The sequence below is a fragment of the Bos taurus genome, chromosome 9 (genome assembly GCF_002263795.3).
Source record: "Bos taurus isolate L1 Dominette 01449 registration number 42190680 breed Hereford chromosome 9, ARS-UCD2.0, whole genome shotgun sequence".
Lineage (NCBI taxonomy): Eukaryota > Metazoa > Chordata > Mammalia > Artiodactyla > Bovidae > Bos > Bos taurus.
In genome coordinates, this window is record NC_037336.1 from 103,159,473 (window position 1) to 103,180,899 (window position 21,427).

The 21,427-nt window shown below is 57.9% G+C and overlaps 1 protein-coding gene across 2 annotated transcripts in view; it reads right to left on the reverse strand.

Moving 5' to 3' along the window:
* Positions 1-21,427, reverse strand: part of THBS2 (thrombospondin 2) — a 31,395-nt gene that overhangs the window by 5,551 nt on the left and 4,417 nt on the right. For both annotated transcript variants that reach the window (NR_198868.1, NM_001434872.1), the window contains exons 3-20: positions 19,089-19,645; positions 17,758-17,842; positions 14,516-14,712; positions 12,304-12,444; positions 11,521-11,617; positions 10,300-10,464; positions 9,953-10,129; positions 9,610-9,783; positions 8,997-9,124; positions 8,765-8,917; positions 8,222-8,440; positions 7,483-7,590; positions 5,997-6,156; positions 4,461-4,579; positions 3,595-3,829; positions 2,075-2,302; positions 1,412-1,683; positions 3-100 (exon numbers count right to left, since the gene is read on the reverse strand). Coding sequence is in view for 1 of the 2 variants with exons in the window: in NM_001434872.1 (NP_001421801.1) it covers positions 3-100; positions 1,412-1,683; positions 2,075-2,302; positions 3,595-3,829; positions 4,461-4,579; positions 5,997-6,156; positions 7,483-7,590; positions 8,222-8,440; positions 8,765-8,917; positions 8,997-9,124; positions 9,610-9,783; positions 9,953-10,129; positions 10,300-10,464; positions 11,521-11,617; positions 12,304-12,444; positions 14,516-14,712; positions 17,758-17,842; positions 19,089-19,645 (3,313 nt within the window). In the remaining variant the exon portion in view is untranslated. The remainder of the gene's footprint in view (positions 1-2; positions 101-1,411; positions 1,684-2,074; positions 2,303-3,594; positions 3,830-4,460; positions 4,580-5,996; positions 6,157-7,482; positions 7,591-8,221; positions 8,441-8,764; positions 8,918-8,996; positions 9,125-9,609; positions 9,784-9,952; positions 10,130-10,299; positions 10,465-11,520; positions 11,618-12,303; positions 12,445-14,515; positions 14,713-17,757; positions 17,843-19,088; positions 19,646-21,427) is intronic.

The following is a 21,427-nucleotide window of genomic DNA, read 5'->3' on the forward strand; positions in this document are numbered from 1 at the left end:
ACCTTATGTAGCCTGTCTTAGGCCTGTGGGTCAGATGCCACCGGTAGGCAGTGTAGTCCTTCCAGCCGATATTCTTGGGGTCGTGCCATAGAGTGCGAACCTGAGGGAGAGCATCACTCTAAGAACAACTGGCTCCGCCAAAAGGGACACAGAACATCCCTGTGACGAGAAACACCCGCGCGGGTGGCCAGGTCTCCCTCTGACGAATCCCATAGCGTGAACCTTAGCGTAAGCAAAGCCCGCTGACCGGGGCTGTGCCGTTCAGTGTGAGGAGCCACCAGGCTGAGCTCTGGGTCTCTGCTTTCCCAATGCAGGACCGAGACTTTGGAGCCCTTTTCTATAGGGCGCAGACCTATGCTTCACGTGCAAGAGGTTCTCCAGTGGTGTTTATAAAAGCACCAGGCACGGCATCTTTAATAAGCGAGAGTATTGTAATTACCTGAGCTTCCCTGGTGGCTCAGATGGTAAAGAGTCTGCCTGCAATGCAGGAGACTTGGGTTCGAGCCTTGGCTCAGAAAGATCCTCTGGAGAAAGGAGTGACACCCACTCCAGTGTTCTTGCCTGGAGAATCCCATGGACAGAGGAGCTAGGTGGGCTACAGTCCCTGGGGTCGCAAAGGGTCGGCCGCGACCGAGTGGCTCACCCTGACTGGCTGAGGTGAAATGAACATAAACAGAGCCGGGGCTGTTTTTCTCGCGAGGGGCCGGGGCTGCTCTCGCGAGGGGCCGGGACTGCTCTCGAGAAGGCCGGGGCAGCTCTCGCGAGGGGCCGGGGCTGCTCTCGCGAGGGGCCGGGGCTGCTCTCGAGAAGGCCGGGGCAGCTCTCGCGAGGGGCCGGGACTGTTCTCGCGAGGGGCCGGGACTGCTCTCGCGAAGGCCGGGGCAGCTCTCGCGAAGGCCGGGGCAGCTCTCGCGAGGGGCCGGGACTGCTCTCGCGAGGGGCCGGGACTGCTCTCGCGAAGGCCGGGGCAGCTCTCGCGAGGCGCCGGGGCAGCTCTCGCGAGGCGCCGGGGCTGCTCTCGCGAGGCGCCGGGGCTGCTCTCGCGGGGGGCCGGGACTGCTCTCGCGGGGGGCCGGGACTGCTCTCGCGGGGGGCCGGGGCAGCTCTCGCGGGGGGCCGGGGCAGCTCTCGCGAGGGGCCGGGACTGCTCTCACGAAGGCCGGGGCAGCTCTCGCGAGGGGCCGGGACTGCTCTCGCGAAGGCCGGGGCAGCTCTCGCGAAGGCCGGGGCAGCTCTCGCGAGGGGCCGGGACTGCTCTCGCGAAGGCCGGGACTGCTCTCGCGAGGGGCCGGGGCAGCTCTCGCGAGGGGCCGGGACTGTTCTCGCGAGGGGCCGGGACTGCTCTCGCGGGGGGCCGGGGCTGCTCTCGCGAGGGCCGGGGCAGCCGCCCGCCGGGAGGAGCCGTGCTCACCTGTCCCTCTGTGTTGCCCGTGTGCCACAGGGCGTTCCTCAGGTGCTCACCCGTGCCCGTGGTGGAGTTCACCACCTTGAGGGACACCCCCGAGTAGCCGTAGGCCCGGGTGGGCTGGTCCTCCCAGTAGGTCTGCGTCACCTGCTTCCACATCACCACGTAGAAGCGGCTGCTGGACTGGTAGCCGAAGACGAAGCCCGCGTAGTCGTCGTCGCGGTCCGTGTTCACGTAGAACGTGCCGCTGAAGTCGACAGACCCGAACTCGTCGAAACCTGAGGCCGCAGGGAACATCTGTCGTCAGAAACAGCCTTCTAGGGGACCCCTGGACACCGGCAGAGAGGGCTCTTCCCTTCCATCCAACCGGAGCCCTGTTCCTGGGCGGTTAGGGCACTGAGGGAACTTAATCTTTCTAAAGTTACGGGAGGTCTTCACTGCCTTAGGTAATAAACACAGAACCCGTAAAATAAAAGGGCCTGCTGAATATGAGATCTCAGAGACTGGAGAGGCAAAGACGCCCTTCCCCGAGCTCTTCCATCACAAATACTTAGGAAGATGGTTGGCAAACCAAGGGAGGGTGGGAGCTACCAGAGAGACCCACTGCTCCGTCCCCTCAGTCTGAAAAGGCAAGCTTGCGTGCTCCACGGCGCACATGCTGAGGCTCACCAACAGCGATGCCAGGGTCGGAGTTGGCTGTCTGCACCAGCTCTTTGCCTTGATGGCGAATGACCCAGTTGGGATCAATCTGAGTGGTGCCCTTGGGGTCCAAGTGGACCATCTGGAAGTTCCGGAAGTCTGTCTCGCTGATGGCGTTGTTCTCGGGACACACGTCGTCAATATCAGGAATACTGTCGTTGTCGAAGTCGTCTTTACAAGCGTCCCCACGCCCGTCGCCTGTCGCCAAGGAAGAGCAGAGGGAAAAGCAAAGTAAGGGCTCGCCGTCTGCCTCTCTGGGTCTGAGAAGACTTAGTACACGAGTCTCTGAAACTCTGAGGCCAAGGGCTTGGCAGTACTTTCTGGATCAGCGCCTGCAATTGCTGACGTTTTGCCCCAACACCCTGAGGAGGAGCCTGGACTCTCTTCTCAAAACGTCGCTCTGATAACACTGCAGTGAAGCTTGCCATATGTGAGCTCCCGTGAGAGCCATTTCTTTTCATTCTGAACTTGAAATTGGGATACAAAACCTGAACCTTGCCAGGGGAAGTCAAGCTGAATTTCCAACTTTTCCCTCTGAATGTCTTCAGAACCTTTGCTACTACCTCAGTTGCCCCGCCCGCAATCTGCTTGGCCTTGAGGGCAGAACTCTCTGATGAAAAATGGTCTCCCTGGGGAGAAACGGACTTCCGCTTTTGGGGGGCATCTTGTCAGTTTTCCCAGGGGTGGGGCTGGGGGCCACGGACCAGCCTGGCTTATGGAGAGATGCCTGCTGAGATCTCATGGGTATGCAGTCCATGCTAACGGTGACAATCCAGATGACCACTCACTAAATCACCCTGTCGGAGCGCCTGCTGCCTTAGAGGGAGAAAAGATACCGAGTTCAACCAAGTTTCCGTCACATCCCTCACACGGTCCTCAGTTCTGCTCAGAGGCACACGGCCCCTCAGTTCCGCTCAGAAGCAGATGGCCCCTCAGTTCCCCTCAGAGGCACAGGGTCCCTCCATTCCCCTCAGAGGCACACATTCTGCGCTCTGGGAGACAGGCCTGTGCTCTAGCTGGCGGGAGTGTCCACAGCCCTGAAGACATCCCTGAGCACCGGCCTCGCCTCCACCCCAACCACCCCCGGCACCAGCCAAGCCCTCCCGCAGGCCCAGCTGTGGGGACAGAAGCCGCCGGTCCTCTTGTCAAGAAGGAGCTCTGTGCTGCTCGCGGCCGGGTGTCCTTGGAGCTGTCCTTCAGCCAGTGAGTCTCCATGTGCCTCTGGGTCAGTGGGCTCCATCCTCCCTGCCCCCACCTCCGTCTCGTCCAGGGCAGCTGCGTGCCCTCCGCCAGCACTTGGGTCAGCCTCCAGCAGACGCCAGAGGACACCTGGTCCTCTGCTGTGCCCCTGCTGCGTCACCTGAGACCCTGAGCCGCCCTGGGCTCTGGGCCCTCCAGACCCTCTCCCCGGGGACCGCTAGGGCTAAAGAGCTCTTTTCGTCCAACACCTCACGTCCCTGCGGCCCCACTGCCCTGCGGGGGTCACCTACCATCTGAGTCCTCCTGGTCGGGGTTGGCGACCAGCCGGCAGTTGTCCCTGTCGTCGGGGATCCCATCATTGTCGTCGTCCGAGTCGCAGGCGTCGCCCTGGCCGTCGCGGTCATGGTCGGCCTGGTTGGCGTTGGGGATGTAGGGGCAGTTGTCCTGGTTGTTCTGGTGGCCGTCTTCGTCGATGTCCTCGTTGTTGTCACACTGGTCTCCCACGAGGTCGTTGTCCACGTCGGTCTGGGAGGCAGAGATCAGGGACAGCGGCACTGAGCCTCCGCCCAGCGAAACAGATGCTGGTTGAAGTCGCAGAGCGCATGCAGCCTGGCCCACCTCACCCAACGCGAGCCATGACCGCAGAGAGGAGACGGCCTCCTGAGACAACCCACCAACATCAGAACGGGCACTGGGGTCCAGGCGTCTCTGCATCTAACCCACCCCCTACAGGGGCTCGCTCTCCTTAAGGGGGACTGGAAAGCATTAGCTGCCATGGAATCAGGTCCTTTCTGACAATGTCCTTTCTCCAGCATGCTCTATGAACTACATCAGCATGTTCCATTCCCACTGTGGCTTCCAGAGGCCAACCTGGAAAAGCAGCCAATTCCACTGCCTGCTTCAGGGAAACACCGAGCTGACTGGGAGACTTGCTCCCACGCACAGCGGGGCAGAGGCACCTACTGTCTGGATGGGGGCCAGTGAGATGCAGTCATGCTTGGGCTCGAGTTCAGTCAGCATTTTCAGTTAAAACGATTGAGCAGCCTGTCTGTCATGTCCAGGCAGAGCGCGTGGAAAACCAGCAGGCCATGCAGTCTGTGATGACCCCTCGACCCCTGCACCTCGCGACGCCCTGATCAGTCGCCCCGCCCCTTACCTGGTCGGGGTTGTGCACCAGCGGACAGTTGTCACAGTGGTCACCCACGCCGTCCCCGTCGGTGTCCCGCTGGTCGGTGTTGTAGACGTAGGGACAGTTGTCTCGCTCGTTGAAGACATCTGTGGGATGCAGGGAGAACAGGGTGCAAGGGGTTTAGAGAAGGCGCACTGCTTGGCTTACTGCATTAAACAACATACAGCCAAACTTTGGTTTAATAAAAAAGAAATCTAAGAAATCATAAAATGCGAAGATTATTAGATTCATGGCAGATTTCCCATTAAAAGGAAAATACCCTTAGTTTAAAGCAGAACCAACTCTTGGAGGTCTCTGGATGGTGAGGCACACCGAGGGTCAGCACGTGAGTCACTGCAGAGTAAATATCTGCATCTTCACGCTGACTGTTTGCCCCAACATCCACTCAGAAAATCTACATTGAGCTGCTGGGGACTGGCCAGCCACCTGGGCTCCACGAACTCACCCATTTCCTACATTACTAGGAAACCAACCAGGACAGACACTGATGGGGCTCAGATGCAGTACCTTATACCCAGAAATCTGAAAGTAGACCATGAATTTCATCCAAGTTATGAAAACTATGAATTAACCTGACATGTGGGGGATCCCAGGAGGTGAGGGGGTCCTGGCAGGTTGGGGGAGGTAGTGGGTGGGGGGTCCTGAGAGGTGATGAGGGGTCCTGGGAAGTGGGGGTTCCTAGGAGGTAGGGGGTCCTGAGAGGTGGGGGGTCCTGGGAGGTAGGGAGTCCTGGCAGGCAGGGGTACTGGCAGGTGGGGGTCCTGGGAGATGGGGGTTCCTGGGAGGTGGGGAGAGTCAGGGGAAGGACCCTGACGCATACAGGGCTTGGACGTCACAGATGGAGGACAGGAAGAGATGCCTCATCTCCAGGAAAAGCCCTCTAGAGCAGCCTGGGCAGACGCCATCCTGCGCTGATAGAAGCCGGTCAGTGAGATGCCAAGTGGCAGCAAGAGAGCAGCCTGGAGACAGCACAGTTGGGGGCAGGCAGACGGGGGAGTAGGTGTGAGTCTGGCAGGCTGCTGACCGGGCTGCAGGTGCTCAGGGCGAGGCCGTGCTGGGGGTGGGTGCAGGGTCAGGCCCACGGGCACCACTTAAAAGGCTTGATGCCATCAGAAGTTTCCAGTGTCTAAGGTGAAGCCCTGGCGGGGTCTTTGCAATGGACAGCTCAGTGACGCCTGGAAGCAGATCGCTGGGGAAACAGAGGGGGTCCGGGAGACCCTTCTCAGAAGCTTGGTTTGTTCAGGGCAGGGTGCTGGGCTCCTGGGGCTGTGAACAGCAGGCATGAGAGGAGACACCAGGGCTGGCAGGACATGGTCGGGAAAGGAAGCTGCAGGTGCGCTGTTTCCCACGGGGGGTCCGAGGCCCCGGGGAAGAGGGGCTGGAGGGGGATGGTCTCGTGAGTGGAGACATGACTCGGACGTCGTGTGCTAGTTAACATGGGGCGGAGCTCCCCCAGCCAGCACAGAGCCCGCGGCGTCTGCAGCCGCGGGCGGGCCCACTCACCGTCCCCGTCGATGTCCACGGAGCAGGCGTCACCCTCCCCGTTGTTGTCCGTGTCGATCTGGGCCGGGTTGTGAACATACGGGCAGTTGTCGCACCGGTCCCCGACCTCATCTTTGTCGTAGTCGAACTGACGGGGGTTGAAGAGAAGCTGGCAGTTGTCCTAGAAAAAAATCGAGGGAAGAATTCCAGCAACAGCGTAGAGACGCTTGCTGGGTTACTCATAACAGGACTGGGCACCTCCAAGTCGTGTATTTAAAGCAGATCAAGATAACCAGGGTAGAAATACAGCCAGGAAGCTCTACCTACAATTTCCTGACATCAAGTCATTTTATAATTATTTACACAGTCCATCCATATGAAAAATTTTGAGATTCCCACTCGTGTTCTTGCTTGGAGAATCCCAGGGATGGGGGAGCGTGGTGGGCTGCCGTCTATGGGGTCGCACAGAGTCGGACACTACTGAAGCGACTTAGCAGCAGCATGGTAAAGGTGATACAGTATGTATATCACGGTGAGGACAGACACATACATGGTGACAATAGACATGTCGATGTTGAGGGAATGAAAGATCCAAAGAGTTAATGCATCAATGGAAGTGAACCCGCAGACAAAACTTAGCTGCTCTGTGTCTGTGTCTGAATCATGTATGAATACGTTAGATCACATATGTCTGCTACAACACTTTCGGGAAATGGAGAGTCCCTTGGACTGCAAGGAGATCCAACCAGTCTATCCAAAAGGAAATCAGCCCTGAATAGTCATTGGAAGGACTGATGCTGAAGCTGAAGCTCCAGTCCTTTGGCCATCTGACGTGAAGAACTGACTCATTGGAAAAGACCATGATGCTGGGAAAGATTGAAGGCAGGAGGAGAAGGGGACGGCAGAGGATGAGATGGTTCGACGGCATCACTGACTCAATGGACATGACTTTGAGCAAGGTCCAGGAGTTGGTGATGGACAGGGAGGCCCGGTGTGCTGCAGTCCATGGGGTCGCAGAGTCGGACATGACTAAGCAACTGAACAATAAGATTCTGCTATCAAGGCAGTGAGTGATAGCATCTCTCCTTGAAGAGACAGCCCTGCATCACTCACACCGCTGCCCCAGAAGGAGGATGCATAAGTAAAAGTAAGCTATCGAAAGCGTTCTAAGTAGAGCAGCCCACGTGGCTGCACGCCTGGCTGGCTAACGTGCGGTGGAAACCACAGGATTCTCCCGGTGACTCTCAGCCTCATGGGGAGAGAAGTCCCGGTGGTTCACAGTGACCTTCCGAGCACCCCGGGCGCTCCCGGGTGTGAAGAACACCCTGGGCGCTCGGGGGCGGGAAGAGCAGCCCCAGGCGCTCCAGAGCGCGAGGAACTGCCCTGGCACTCCTGAGCGCTGCGCCCCCGCCCCGGGCGCTCCCCGGTGCGCAGAACGCCCTGGGCGCTCGGGGCACCCCAGGCGCTCCGGAGCGCGAGGACTGGCCCGGGCGCGGGAGCCCCCAACCTTCTCGTCCGTGACGCCGTCGTTGTCATCGTCGTCGTCGCAGGCGTCCCCGATGCCATCCTTGTCGAAGTCTTCTTGCCCTGAGTTGGGCAGGAGGGGGCAGTTATCCTGTGAGAGGAGGAAGCAGATGTTATGAAAACGTCCCCGAGCCCCCTGCCCTCAGGAGGAAGCCGGAAGGGCACAGCTGGTGGAGCTTGAGGAAGCTGCACCGCAGAGACCTCACGGCCAGGCAGGGCTCTGCGTGTCCCCCCGGGGGCTGCCTGAGGCCTGACGTCAGCACCGCCCATGAGGAGAGAAAGGAAGCCTGTGTCTGGAGCCCTGGATCCTGGTGAAGAGCCCAGACCGCGGGAACCGGAGAGAAGGAAAACACAGGACGGGACCAGGCCCCACCCGGCTCCTCCCTCAAAGCTCCGGGCACCAGTGACGACCTCTGACCGGCCAAGGGGCTGCCCAGGGTCATTCCACTGCAGGGGTGGGCCAGGAGCCGAGGGCCAGCACCACCCATCGCCCCTATTCACTGACTTCAACCCTCTCTGATTTCGGTCAGTAAACGTGTATCAGGCGCTCTGTCCTCTACCAATTCCAACAATGAGCTACTTCTCCAGAAAGACCCCTGGAATTTGCAGAAAGCCCCGGGCAGATGCCTTGGGGGGGTGCCGGTGGGTGGCCTGGTGTTCCCCGCCCCTCCGCAGTCCCCGTCGGCGTCTGGGGCAGGCACGCGGCTGCAGGGCGCCCACACCTTGACGCAGTGGTACGTGGCGTTGGTGGCGCACACCAGGTTCTTGTTGGGCCAGCCATCCAGGTCTGAGTCCTCCCCGCAGATGAGCCCGTCACCCGCGTAGCCCGTCTGGCACTCGCACTTGTACATGGGGTCGCTGAAGTGGCCCAGGTAGATGCACTCGGCGTGCCGGTGGCAGCTGTGGGTCTTGTCCTTGCAGGGGTTCTCGGGCTCACACACCTGGGGAGGCGAGGGCGCACGCTGACCCTGACCCTGATAGGGGGACCTGGGAGCCCAGGTCTGTCCAGACCCCCAGGGCTGCGCTCCCCGGAAGGGCCTGAGCTTTCAGTGATGCCAGAGCAGGGGCACAGCCCGCCCCAGCCTTGGTGATGCCAGGGGTCACAGCAAGGCCGCAGCTCCTCACCTGGGCCCTCGGGATGCTGTGTGGACACTCAGCCCCCCGGGCCCTGCTCCCCGCAGAGTAAGCAGTCCCTCCGCACGCTGCCCGCCCCTCTCCGTCCCAGCCCACCTGATGGTCCTCAAGCCTCTAAGACAGCGGCTCACCTGCTTCTCAGTCCTGGCCGCCTCCAGGCCGACACCAAAGGGCTGGTTCCCCTTGTAGCGCGGCGGGCAGGGCAGGCAGTGGTAGCCGGGGTTGGTGTTGACACAGCGGTGTGCCTTGCTGGTTGCGAAGCACACGTCCGTGACCACGGCGCACTGTGGGACCGACAGGGTGGACATGAGCCTGGGCCCCAGACCCCGTGGGCTGCCCCTCAGCCTGGGGAAGGGCACCCACCTCGTCCAGGTCCTCGCAGTGGGTGCCGTTGCCCAGGAAGCCCCCCGGGCAGGAGCCGCAGGACCAGGAGCCGTCGGGGAAGCTGCTGCACTCAGCTCCAGGGAAGCAGGGGTTGGACAGGCAGCCGTCTGCAGGGAGGGAGGAGACGGTGAGGCTCGCGGCCGTCCAGGAGCAGCACCCAGTGGTGGTCTCAGAGGTGCCTGCGGCAGAAGCGTCCAGGCCACAGCAGGTGCCTGGGGGCCGAGAGGCAGAGGGCCAAGGAGCCACGCCGCACACCCATCTGCTGGGCACACCCACCTGACGGGCACACCCACCTTCTGGGCACACCCACCTGATGGGCATCCTGGATGGGGTGGTGTGCCTGCACACCCACCTGCTGGGCACACCCACCCACCAGGCACACCCACGTGCCAGGTGGCTCCCCACCCCGCACACCCACGTGCCGGGGGGCTCCACACACTGCACACCCACCCATTGGGCACACCCACCTGGCAGGCACACCCACCTTCTGGGCACACCCACCTGCTGGGCGTCCTGGATGGAGTGGAGTGCCTGCACACCCACCCGCCAGGCACACCCACCTGCCGGGCGGACCCCCAGCCCGCACACCCACCTATGGGGCAGCTCTTCCTGTTACACATCTGTTGCTCCTTGGCGCCCCCCACGCAGTCCTTGCCCCCGTGCTGGGGCTCGGGGCTGTTGCAGACGCGTGTCCGCTCACGGATCCCTCCAGCACAGGTGACTGTGCAGGCCGACCACGGGGACCAGGGGCTCCACCGGCCATCCACTGGGGGCGGGAGGACAGCAAGGTCATGCGGGGACGGGATCTGCACTGGTTCGCAGTTGGGTCTCTGAACGGAGACACCAGCCAGACAAGGGGCTTCGGGCGCCCAGCCGGCTCAGCCCGCGTCCTGTGGAAAGCTGGCCCGGGGCCGGGCCGCTCCGTGTCCACTCACCCGGGCAGGGCGGGCCCTGGCAGGCCTTGGTCTCACGGCCGCTGCCCTTGCAGCTCCGGCCCCCCATCTGCGGCACTGGCGAGTTGCAGAGGCGGATACGGGTGACGTTGCCGACGCCGCAGGTCACTGAGCAGGAGGACCACGGCGACCAGTGGCTCCAGCCGCCGTCCTGCCGGACTAGCGCGGGGGGCAAGCACATCGGAGCTCAGAGGGCTCAGCAGAGAGCAGGCTGGGCCCTCCCAGGAGTTTCCCACCAACCAGGCAGGGAAGAGCCCCGGCAGCAGGCGGCCCGGACCGGGGGGAAGGCCCCCGGGACCCCCAGGACCTGGGGCGGGCCTGACACTCACTGCGGTGGTCGCACCTGCCCAGGCTGCAGGCCCGTGTCTGGATGGACGGCCCCAGGCAGGTGTTGCTGGTGACATCACAGGAGCGGCCCCGCTGCTGGGTGCCCGACCCGCAGGTGGCTGAGCACTCCGTCCACTCCGCCCACGGGGACCAGCCTTCCTCGCCGTCTGCACGGGGATACCACTGTCCGTCAGACCCCAGGGGCCCACTGCACGGGAGGCCAGCCCTGGAGTCCGAGCAGAGTCCCTAGGTGGACGCAGGAGGTGCGCAGACACGTCTGTCCCAGGGTTGAAGTGCGGGAGCGGACCCCAAGAAAGGGAAGGGGGCGCACGAGGAGCTTGCCCGGACGCCCAGTGACCTCTGGCAGGGAGGGGTCCGTGGGAGACCCTGATGGCCTCTCAGAGGAGACGCCGACTCTGCAATAGAGCTGTCACTGGGGCCACCAGGACGTGAGCTATTTCCACTCTAACAGCTGTTTGCTGGTTTACATGCAGCAGTGAAACTTCAATTTGGGGTTGAAATGACAGGACGGTAAAATTAGTTCCAAATACTCTAAATGGGAACAAGTTAAATAAAAAGGAAATTTCCTGCCAAGAAACACCAGTGCCTGCCATGCACGTTTGTATACCTCGTGCTGCATTTTCATCGTAAAACTCACCCTGGGTCACGGGCATCATCACCCTGAAGCCCAGAAACGCTACATTTTCATGGAGAGGTAGAGCCCTGCCCATGGCCAGGGGCTCCCAGCCCCCGCCCAGGCCAGCAACCTGCAGACCCCCAGACCAGGACACGCAGAGCACATATCAGAGAAAGCAACCAGTCCAGTCAAGGCTGCTGGTGACATGGGAGGGGGCGGGGAGCCTTGGAGGCTTGGCTGCTGCCGGGCTGGGGGCCAAAGGCAGGGGGCCAGCTGAGGTGGGGGCACCAAGCCGTCGGGGAGCCACCAGCAACTGGGGGCTTCCAGAGGGAGGGCACCAGGCCGTCAGGGAGCCGGGAGCGTCTGGGGGCTTCCAGAGGGAGGGCACTAGGCCGTCGGAGAGCCGGGAGCGTCTGGGGGCTTCCAGAGGACCTGGAGGCCCCGTTGATGTGAGGCTCCGGGAGCCCTGGCCCCGAGGACCGCAGCCCAAGCCCCAGGCTTCCCGCGGGACCAGCCGGCACACGACGCGCACGGACACGGCTGAGCCTGGAGCCCGGAGGCTGCAGCCCACCCGCCGGACACTCACCATGGACGCAGGACGGGCAGCACTCGCCCTCCACGAACCAGGGGTCCGCACACGTCGCGGGCGGGCAGCTGATTTGGTGGCAAACAGTCTTAAATTTCTACGAGGAAAAGCGACATTTTGTTGTGTTTGTGTTACATGCGTTCAGAAACAGAAACGCTGAGCAAGGGCCGGAGCGGAAGGATCTGGAGGGTCCGCTTGTTATGCAAACGCGGGGACATTTCTCCCCTCAGCTGGAGCGGCTCCCTGGACTGTGCCCCCCTGGGACCCCCACACGGAGCACCAAGCCGGGGGCCCTCCACGCCCAGCAGTGGGACAGGTGGGACGGGCGATGTTCAGTGTCCAGGCTGCCTGGGGAGACTGAGTGGGTGAACAAGGAAACCAAACGGCCTGCCGAGCTGTGGGCACTGACACTCCCCCAGGGGTCTGTGCTGGACCCGAGGCCCTCGCAGGACCGAGCGGCATCAGACACGGGAGGGGCACTGCCAGCCCTGCCCCTTGTCCCCCACCACTGGGCGACCCTGGCCAGGCCCTCCTGGTTCTCCTGCAGACCCACGGGCTGACTCCTTCGGGGTGGCCTCCATCCGCAAGGCGCCTGCAGTCAGCGGGGCTAGCAGGGGCCACGCAGGGTCGGGGGTCCAGCGCCCAGGCCGAGGCTGCCCCAGGGGCTGCACATCCAGCTCACGGCTAGCAGGGGCCCTGTAGGGCCGGGGGTCGGGGGGCCCCGCAGGGCCGGGGGTCAGCGCCCAGGCCAGGGCGGCCCCGGGGGCTGCGCGTCCGGCTCACCTTGCACGTGCACTTGGTACAGCTGTCCACCACCCAGGTCTCATTCTCGGCAAAGAACCGGCCGTCCTGCCAGCAGGCGGACACGTTCCTGGTCTTGGGCGGCCCGCCGATGAGCTCCCACAGAAACTGGTTGTCATTTGACTGGAAGGTGGAGGAAAGGACGTCAGTGTGCACGCGCGGGGCTGTGCAGCCTTCACCCTCAGCCACCGCCCACACCAAACTCCATCTTTAAACAGGTTGCCCTCTGAATCCGGGCTTCCTGCTTCCTGGGAGATGAATCTCCTTGAGTTCGAGGCTTCGCAAAGGAGGCCATGTAGCCGGTGAGCACGTTTTCTACCACAGTCCTCTCACGGCATTCTAACCAGATACCTGGGGCTCTGTCCAGGGAGCTGGCTGGTTACTTCCTGTTCGCAAAGGCTAGTGGTGGTTAGTAAACGTTAGTGATGGTTACTCACGTTACACATGGTTAGTGGTGGTTAGTCATGATTTGTGGAGGTTAGTTGTGGTTAGCGGTGGTTACTCATTGTCAGTGGAGATTAGTTGTAGTTAGTGGAAGTTAGTAAAAGTTAGTTGGATCAGTGAAAGTTAGTAGAGGCTAGTCATAGTTGTGGTTAGTGGTTACTCATGGTGAGTGGTGGCTAGTTGTGGTTAGTGGTAGTTAGTTGTGGTTAGTGGAGGTTGTCATGGTTGTGAAATCGCTCAGTTGTGTCCAACTCTTTGCGACCCCATGGACTGCAGCCTACCAGACTCCTCCATCCGTGGGATTTTCCAGGCAAAAATACTGGAGTGGATTGCCATTTCCTTCTCCAGGAGATCTTTCCGACCCAGGGATTGAACCCGCGTCTCGCCCATAGAGTCATAGTTGTGGTCAGTGATTACTCATGGTGAGTAGTGGCTAGTTGTGGTTAGTGCTGGTTAGTCGTGGTTAGTGTGGTTAGTCATAGTTTGTGGAGGTTATTTGTGGTTAATGGTGGTTACTCGTGGTTAGCAGAGATTAGTCATGGTTAGTCTTGCTTGGTGGTGGTTAGTAAACGTTAGTGGTGGTTACACATGGTTAGTGGTGGTTAGTCATAGTTTGTGGTGCTTAGTTGTGGTTCATGGTAGTTACTCATGGTTAGTGGAGACTTGTAGTTAGTGGAAGTTTGTAAAGGTTCATTGGATTAGTGGTGGTTAGTAGAGGTTAGTCATGGTTAGTTGTGGTTAGTGGTTACTCATGGTAAGTGGTGGCTAGTTGTGGCTAGTAGTGGTTAGTGGAGGTTGTCAGTGGAGATTACTTGTAGTTAGTTGTGGTTACTCATGGTTAGCAGAGATTAGTCATCATTAGTCTTGGTTAGTGGTGGTTAGTCATAGTGGCAGTTACTTGTGGTTAATGGTGGTTAGTTGTGGTTTGTGGTGGTTACTAGTGGTTAGTGTAGTTAGTCATGGTTAGTGGAGGTTATTTGTGGTTAATGGTGGTTACTCATGGTTAGTCTTGGTTGGTGGTTAGTCATAGTGGCAGTTACTCATGGTTAGTGGTGGTTACTAGTGGTTAGTGTGGTTAGTCATGGTTAGTGGAGGTTATTTGTGGTTAATGGTGGTTACTCATGGTTAGTCTTGGTGGTTAGTGGCAGTTACTCATGGTTAGTGGTGGTTAGTTGTGGTTAGTGGAGGTTACTAATGGTTAGTGGTGGTCACTCATGGTTAAGAGATTAGTCATGGTTAGTGCCAGTTACTCATGGTTAGTGGTTAGTTGTGGTTAGTGGAGGTTACTAATAGTGGTGGTCACTCATGGTTAGTAGAGATTAGTCATGGTTAGGGCCACTTACTCATGGTTAGTGGCGGTTAGTTGTGGTTAGTGGTGGTTAGTCGTGGTTAGTGTGGTTAGTCATGGTTAGCAGAGGTTATTTGTGGTTAATGGTGGTCACTCATGGTTAGCAGAGATTAGTCCTGGTTAGTCATAGTGGCAGTTACTCATGGTTAGTGGTAGTTAGTTGTGGTTAGTAGTGGTTACTAGTGGTTAGTGGTGGTCACTTATGGTTAGCAGAGATTAGTCATAGTGGCAGTTACTCGTGGTTAGTGGTGGTTAGTCATGGTTAGTGGTGGTCACTCATGGTTAGCAGAGATCAGTCATGGTTGGTTATGGTTAGTGGAGGTTAGTTGTGGTTAGTGGAAGTTACCCATGATTACTGGCGGTTAGTCCTGGTCAGAGGGGCGTCGCTGGCTAGGCACCCACCACTTTGCGCAGGTTCTCGTGGAGCTGGTTCACGATGACGTGCAGCCCCGAGAGCTCTCGGATCATGCTGCCCAGCTCCTCACAGGAGTGCTCACACACCTCTGGGCTCTTCTCTGCACTCGGGCCCACGTGCTCCATGGTGACCATGGGGCTCAGGTGCAGCGTCTCTGTGTTCTCACTGATGGCATTGGTTTCAGCTGCAGGAAGGACGTGGGACCGTCACAGTCTGGCTGGCGCGATGGGTGCTGCTCAGAGCGCTCGTGCTGCATGGCTCCCAGGAGCCTGAGAACTGGCTGCTGGTTCCCTCCACAGCCCCGCCCCCACCACAGCCCCGCCCCCACCACAGCCCCGCCCCCACCAGAGCCCTGTCCCCGCCACAGCCCTGCCCCCACCACAGGACTCTGCCCCTCACAACACCATGGGGACCAGGCCTCAGACACTGCCACCCACAGAGCAGAAGTTCCGCTCAGGTAAAAAATGCAAAAGCATCAGAGAAACACATCTGCCTCATGTTCAAACTGGTTAGAGGCACCAGCCTCCTGTTTTTCTTCTTTTTATATAGCTATTTATATAACTTATTATCTAAATAAATTCCTTATTTTTGTCCCAAACCCCAAATCTGTTTCTGATCCTATAATTTCTATACATTCTGAAAACCCCTCTCAACTCCTCAGTTAATCCATTTTTTTCATCCTAAACACCATTTCTTTTGGCTACTTGTTCTGCATTAAGGTAAATTTTTTTCTTGCTAAATGAGTAATTTTGTCAATTCTCTGCTGGCCTCAGAAGACCCCTGAAGTGCAGAACTCAGACTATGGACTAGGAACCCACTGCCCAGAGATGGTACAGGCCTCGGAAGTCCCCAAACACAGGACACATAGCTACACCACTAATGACAAAAATGATTTGGGAAAGTCCTGAACCAGGCGTGGCCTCCCTGTGGAGCCAGCCGTCTGGGACACAGTCGCCAAGGCCATGTCATCTCTGCAGTTGCTCATGTCTTGTCTGAGACACGCCATGACTGAGTTACGACTTGTCCGTGTTAAATTCTGTCAAACACTCTATGACTGGGTGTTTACTATGTGGTTGTAAATCCTTGTTGCAACTCACATGGATCTTGAGAGCCTCCCTCAGACTCACCAGATCCCAAGCCACGTGCGTGTGTGTTGATCGCTCTGCTGCTGCTGCTGCTGCTGCTAAGTCACTTCAGTCATGTCTGACCCTGTGCTACCCCATAGACTGCAGCCCACCAGGCTCCCCCGTCCCTGGAGTTCTCCAGGCAAGAACACTGGAGTGGGTTGCCATTTCCTTCTCCAATGCATGAAAGTGAAAAGTGAAAGTGAAGTCGCTCAGTTGTGTCCGCCTCTTCGCGACCCCATGGACTGCAGCCTACCAGGCTCCTCTGTCCATGGGATTTTCCAGGCAAGAGTACTGGAGTGGGGTGCCATTTCCTTTTCCAGAAAGCCACATATAACCATAAGCGTATTAATCACTAGTCGTACATAGAAGAATAAAAGTAGGGCAACAAAAGTGCCCCAAAGTCCGAGGACCGCCTCACGCAAGACGAGCAGAGTCCGTCCTCAGGAGAGGACGCCCCCAGTCTCACGCAAGACGAGCAGAGTCCGTCCTCAGGAGAGGACGCCCCAGCCTACACGCAAGACGAGCAGAGTCCTTCCTCAGGAGAGGACGCCCCCAGCCTCACGCAAGACGAGCAGAGTCCGTCCTCAGGAGAGGACGCCCCAGCCTCACGCAAGACGAGCAGAGTCCTTCCTCAGGAGAGGACGCCCCAGCCTCACGCAAGACGAGCAGAGTCCGTCCTCAGGAGAGGACGCCCCAGCCTACAGCAAGAGGGGCTGAGACCGGGGTGAGGGCCACGTCTACCCCACCCCTGCCCCCTTGCTGAAAGTCAGTGCTCCCTTTCCCTCCCTCTGTCACCCAGACATTCCCGGCACACCAGGCAACTGCCCCCAAGGATGCCCAGCTCGGATCGGAGACACGCAAGGCTCCCTCCATCTGCGTCCTGGGACCACCGTCTCTTCCTGTGTGTCCTCTCGGACGTCAGTTCACTCTGTCTTAGCTTTTTCGAAACTTTTGCTTTTTTTATGACCACCCCTCAGAAAGACTGTGACCTAATCCAGAGGGACCTCAATCCGCGTTTCAGCTGGAGCTGGCAGTACAGGTGGAGGTCACAGCCATAGTGCTCGGGGAGTCTGGGGGCTGAAAGCAAGTGTGGGATCATCATAAAGCCCCACCAGGTGCACAAGCTGCCAAGCATCACAGTTGAAACTCCTTCCCTCCTTGAACTCAACTGACCAACAGCTGAAAGATGCACCGATTGAAAGGTAGACGGCCGCGGACGGAAGGACTCACACATCCGAGCTGCACACACGCCCCAGAGCCAGTGATCAGGTCCTGGGCTCTGAATCCTCAGCCCTGAGTTCCCACTCTGGGGTCAAGGGCTGGGTCGCAAAGCTATGTTACAGACATCAAACCCCATATCCTTCCACGTGGATCCATAAAGTGACAACTTATATTTGTGTACAGTTGATGTAAAGAAGCCTTTTAACAAAGTGAATCAGAAAATGGGGTCATGTGGCAGATGAGAGCCTCCTCTGTGGGGCTCAGCCCGGGTGGGGGGCAGTTAACAGGCCCTCTTGGTCCCCACCCTCTTTATTTGTAAAATGAGGAAAGCAGATGAGCCCAACTCAGGGGGTTTTGAAGATGAAATGATATGTTGCATTCAAAAAGCCCAGCATAGTGACCTTCAAATATCAAATACTCAAGACAAGGTTGACAAATTATGGTTGGATATAAATTCAAAACGTAATTAACAGACAACATGGGATTACGTCAAAGGTTCAAGTGGTCCATTTTCATAATAAGGCAGTATCACCAGCTGCGACTAGTATAAAACTTCCCATAAACCAAGCTTGACAAAGAGTTGTGGAGTCATCTTATGAAGAAGATCTGCATACATCAGTAGACTGGCATTGTTGCATATATTTAAAATCATGTTAAAATGCCAGGGATGTTTTTGGCATGTAAAATGGATTATACTGAATAATTGAAATGCATGCACAGTTAATCCTTCAAGCAATGTACTGTTTTCAGATGTCAACACATCCAAGTTGACCAGCCGCCTGGGTGAGGCCAGGATGGCACCGTATTCCAACACATCCCCTTACCTTCCATGGCCCTCCCCACAGGAGGAGGACCCACCACAGAGGGACCCAGGCACCTACCTCCCTGGCTCTGCTGACAACCTTTCTTGCTCAGAAGATCCTCCACAGAGTTTTCAAAGACTAAGTAGACGTTCTGCAGCAAACCCTGAGACACGTACAAGGAGAGAAACCCAAGTGGGTAAACAGGAGACATCTGAGGACACACTATGCGACATCTCAAAGATACAGGATGCAATTTAAAGCAGAGAATGCTTTCTTCTGTTCTCCGCAGATCTGAAATCTTGTTAATGGGTTATCTGTGTATCTTAGTTCAAAGCTTCGTTTGAGGCCAGAGGCAGATGTGGGTTTGACTCAAGAAGGGAGAGCATTTGAGAGAAGGGGCTTGAGAGGGATGGTGCAGACAGGTTTAGGGAACAGACCATGGAGGCCACACTCTCGGTTGGGAACCTTGAGGATGACCAGGGCTCCCACACATGGCCATGGGTTGCAGGAAAATGCACTGCTCTGCCTGCCCACAAAACAGACCTCACCTATGAGAGCAGGCAGTCCACCCAGAGACAGTGAGGGTCTCGTCTCACTGGGCTGAGGGCTTCCTGGCGACCACCAGAGACCACATGGGGCATCTCTAGGCCTCTTACTGAAATAGCTGAGTCTGAACATATACATTTATTTCCAAAATGCACACACACCTGGAGGAGAACAGTCCCTAACCCTCTGCTGCAGTTTCTAAACACTTGCATTCAGAAAAAATCCTCTTGCAAACATATTTTATCTGAGATGAATGTGGAACCACTCCCTCATAAATCAACAGCCCTTTCCTTAGGAAACATGGTTAATTTTCTCTACTGCCAGCCTGTCATGTCAGGACTGAACTGGAATCTGGGGACCCTGGGAGACAGCTGAACAGATTTGATGTCTTGATGATCAGATCAATGTTCAGTCAGGAGATCGGTGACCATTTGTGCAGCTAAGAAAGGTGCCTGTGTCCACTGCTCTGTTGGTTTCTGGGTCAGAGTGTGTGTGTGTGCACGTGAGAGTGCCTGTGGGCATGTGTGCGTGTGTGCAGTGTGCAGGTGTGCATGTGTGCGCAGTGTGTGGTGTGTGCACGTGTGCACATTGTACAGTGTCTGCACATGTGTGCGTGCAGGCAGTGTGCATGTGTACAGTGTGTGCACGTGTGTGCATGTGTCCATGTGTGCAGTGTGCACTGTGCATGTGTATAGTATGTGCAGGTGCGTGTGTGTGCAGTGTGTAGTGTGTGCATGCGTAAGGTGTGTGCACGTGCCAGCCGGTGTGCGCAGGTACTCCTTGCGCTCAAGCCTGCCCATGTGCACCCCCCCAGGATCCCGCCCCTCCCGGCCAGGTCCGGTGGGAGTGTCTGCTGGACCTACCCGGAAGTGGCTCTCGCGGGCTGCGCCCTTGGCCACGTACATCCGGCTCCTCTCGGTCTGCAGGTGCTCGTAGAAGGGCTCGTCCAGCGCGAAGCTGTCCATCAGGTCGCAGCCCACGTACAGGCTGTAGGTCTCTCCGGTCACCTGCACAGTGACGTTCTTCCACTGGGAGTCAGCCAGGCCCACGTCCTCCAGGGAGATGACGTGCTGGGTGCCGTCCACCCAGTAGGTGAGGTCCAGGGTGTCCGCGGGGCCGTTGGACACGATCTCGAACTGCCTGTGCGTGGCGCCCGGGCCCTCCAGTGCCAGCAGGGTGCCCCGGGACCGGCGGTCCTGCTTCATGCTGGCCGTCAGGAAGAAGCCCTCCTTGCGCCGCATGGCCTCGGTGATCCGGCCCAGGTGCTCCGCGCTCACCGGCGGGATGTAGTCAAAGCGGACGAAGCGGTAGGCGGGCACGCTGGGGTCTGGGCCCCGGAACTGCTTGGCCCCGATGGTCTTGCGGTTGATGTTGCTGATGCTGAAGAGGTCGAAGGCGGTGTCCTCGTCCTGGTCTCCTGCTGCTCGGGGAGCAGGGCACGGAGGTCAGGGGCGCCGGGGCACAGGGCCCTCCTCTCGGGCGCCACGCGGGCTGGCACGCGGCCCCTGTGAGGCCGAAGAGCCCGCCCCTCCTTCCTCTCCTGGGCGCTGCCTGACCCGCCCTCCCCAGCCGCCAACGCAGGCCCGGCTTGGCTCTCTGTGCGGATCAGCAGACGAGCCTTCACGGAGAAAGGAAGTGCGGTCCGGTCCCCACTCTTCACCTCCCTGACAAGGGCTGTGCTGCCGTCTCTGCTCCCCACCTGAGCGGGGCTCAGGCGAGACCCTCCGTCTCCCACCCGAGTGCCCAGGAAAGCCTCTGGCAGGTGCGCCACTTCGGGGCGGCTGCCTTCGATGTCGCTTTCCTCGAGACATAATCTGAGCTGAACTCCTCCCGTGGGAACCCTGTATTTCTCAGAAATACATCCTGCCTCTCAGGGCTCACACTGCAGGAGAGCATCTGAGAGACCATGGGCCTCAAGGCCACAAACGCACGGTTTTAACCACCGTCCAAATACTGGAAAGAGGTTGTCCGCCCTCACCAACATCCTAACACTTTAAATCATTCACAATAATTTTCTGAACAGAAAGTGTAAACAAAGCACAACTTGTATCTAATACTTGGCAAATTGAAGCACTAGATTCCACGGTGTTGTTGACAGAAGGGTTCCTCTTCCTACCTGCAGTACAGCTATTTGGCCGTATGTCAAAAATGCTGAAAATCGTTAAAGACTCTGACTCTGCAATTTTACTCTGGTAAGTCATCCTAATATGTAATCACAAATGCAAGGATGTACGTATTCACAGCAGTATTCCCCATGGTGTCATTTACAGTCATGTAAACGTGCAATGTAGGTGGGAATGGCCTGAAAATACAGAGGGGTACCTTCTGATGGACTATTACAGTCATTAAAAATCGTGTTTTAAGAAAATAGACACATGAAAAATATTTAGATATGTTTTTAAGTGCAAAGATGTGGGAAGGATAGAAGCTGTAAAACACCAAACACTTCAGTATGAATACAGAAGAAAGGCAGCAACTTCCCTGGAGGTCCAGTGTTAAGCGTCTGCACTTCCAAAACTGGAGCCACAGGTTTGATCCCTGGTTGGGGAACTGACATCCACATGCCTTGTGGCACAACCAAATAAACGTTTTTGTTTTTTTTTTAAATCCAATTTTAAAAAGAAAGAAGACAAAACGTGCCCAGCAAAAGGCTGCATCTATAGGTGGGAGGCTATTTCTCTCTAATAACCTCAATTTCCCAAAAATAAATTTCCTATTGTATGGACTCAAAAGTGAGTTGAAGATTTATTTTAAACTAAGTTAAGGTCCTAAGGGGTGAGGTGCTCCAGCCAGGCCTCTGCTTTATCCACCCTTATCCAGCAGGTGAACCTTATCTTGGGGGCCCAGGTCACCCAGGGGCGTCCACACTCACCCTGAGCGCTAGGCCAGGTCACCCGGGGGTCTACCCGGGGGTCCACACTCACTCTGAGCTCTGGACCAGAACACCCGGGGGTCCACCCGGGGGTCCACACTCACCCTGAGCGCTGGGCCAGAACACCCCGGGGTCCACACTCACCCTGAGCGCTAGGCCAGGTCACCCGGGGGTCCACCCGGGGGTCCACACTCACCCTGAGCGCTGGGCCAGAACACCCCGGGGTCGACACTCACCCTGAGCGCTGGGCCAGGTCACCCGGGGGTCCACTCAGGGGTCCACACTCACCCTGAGCGCTGGGCCAGAACACCCCGGGGTCCACACTCACCC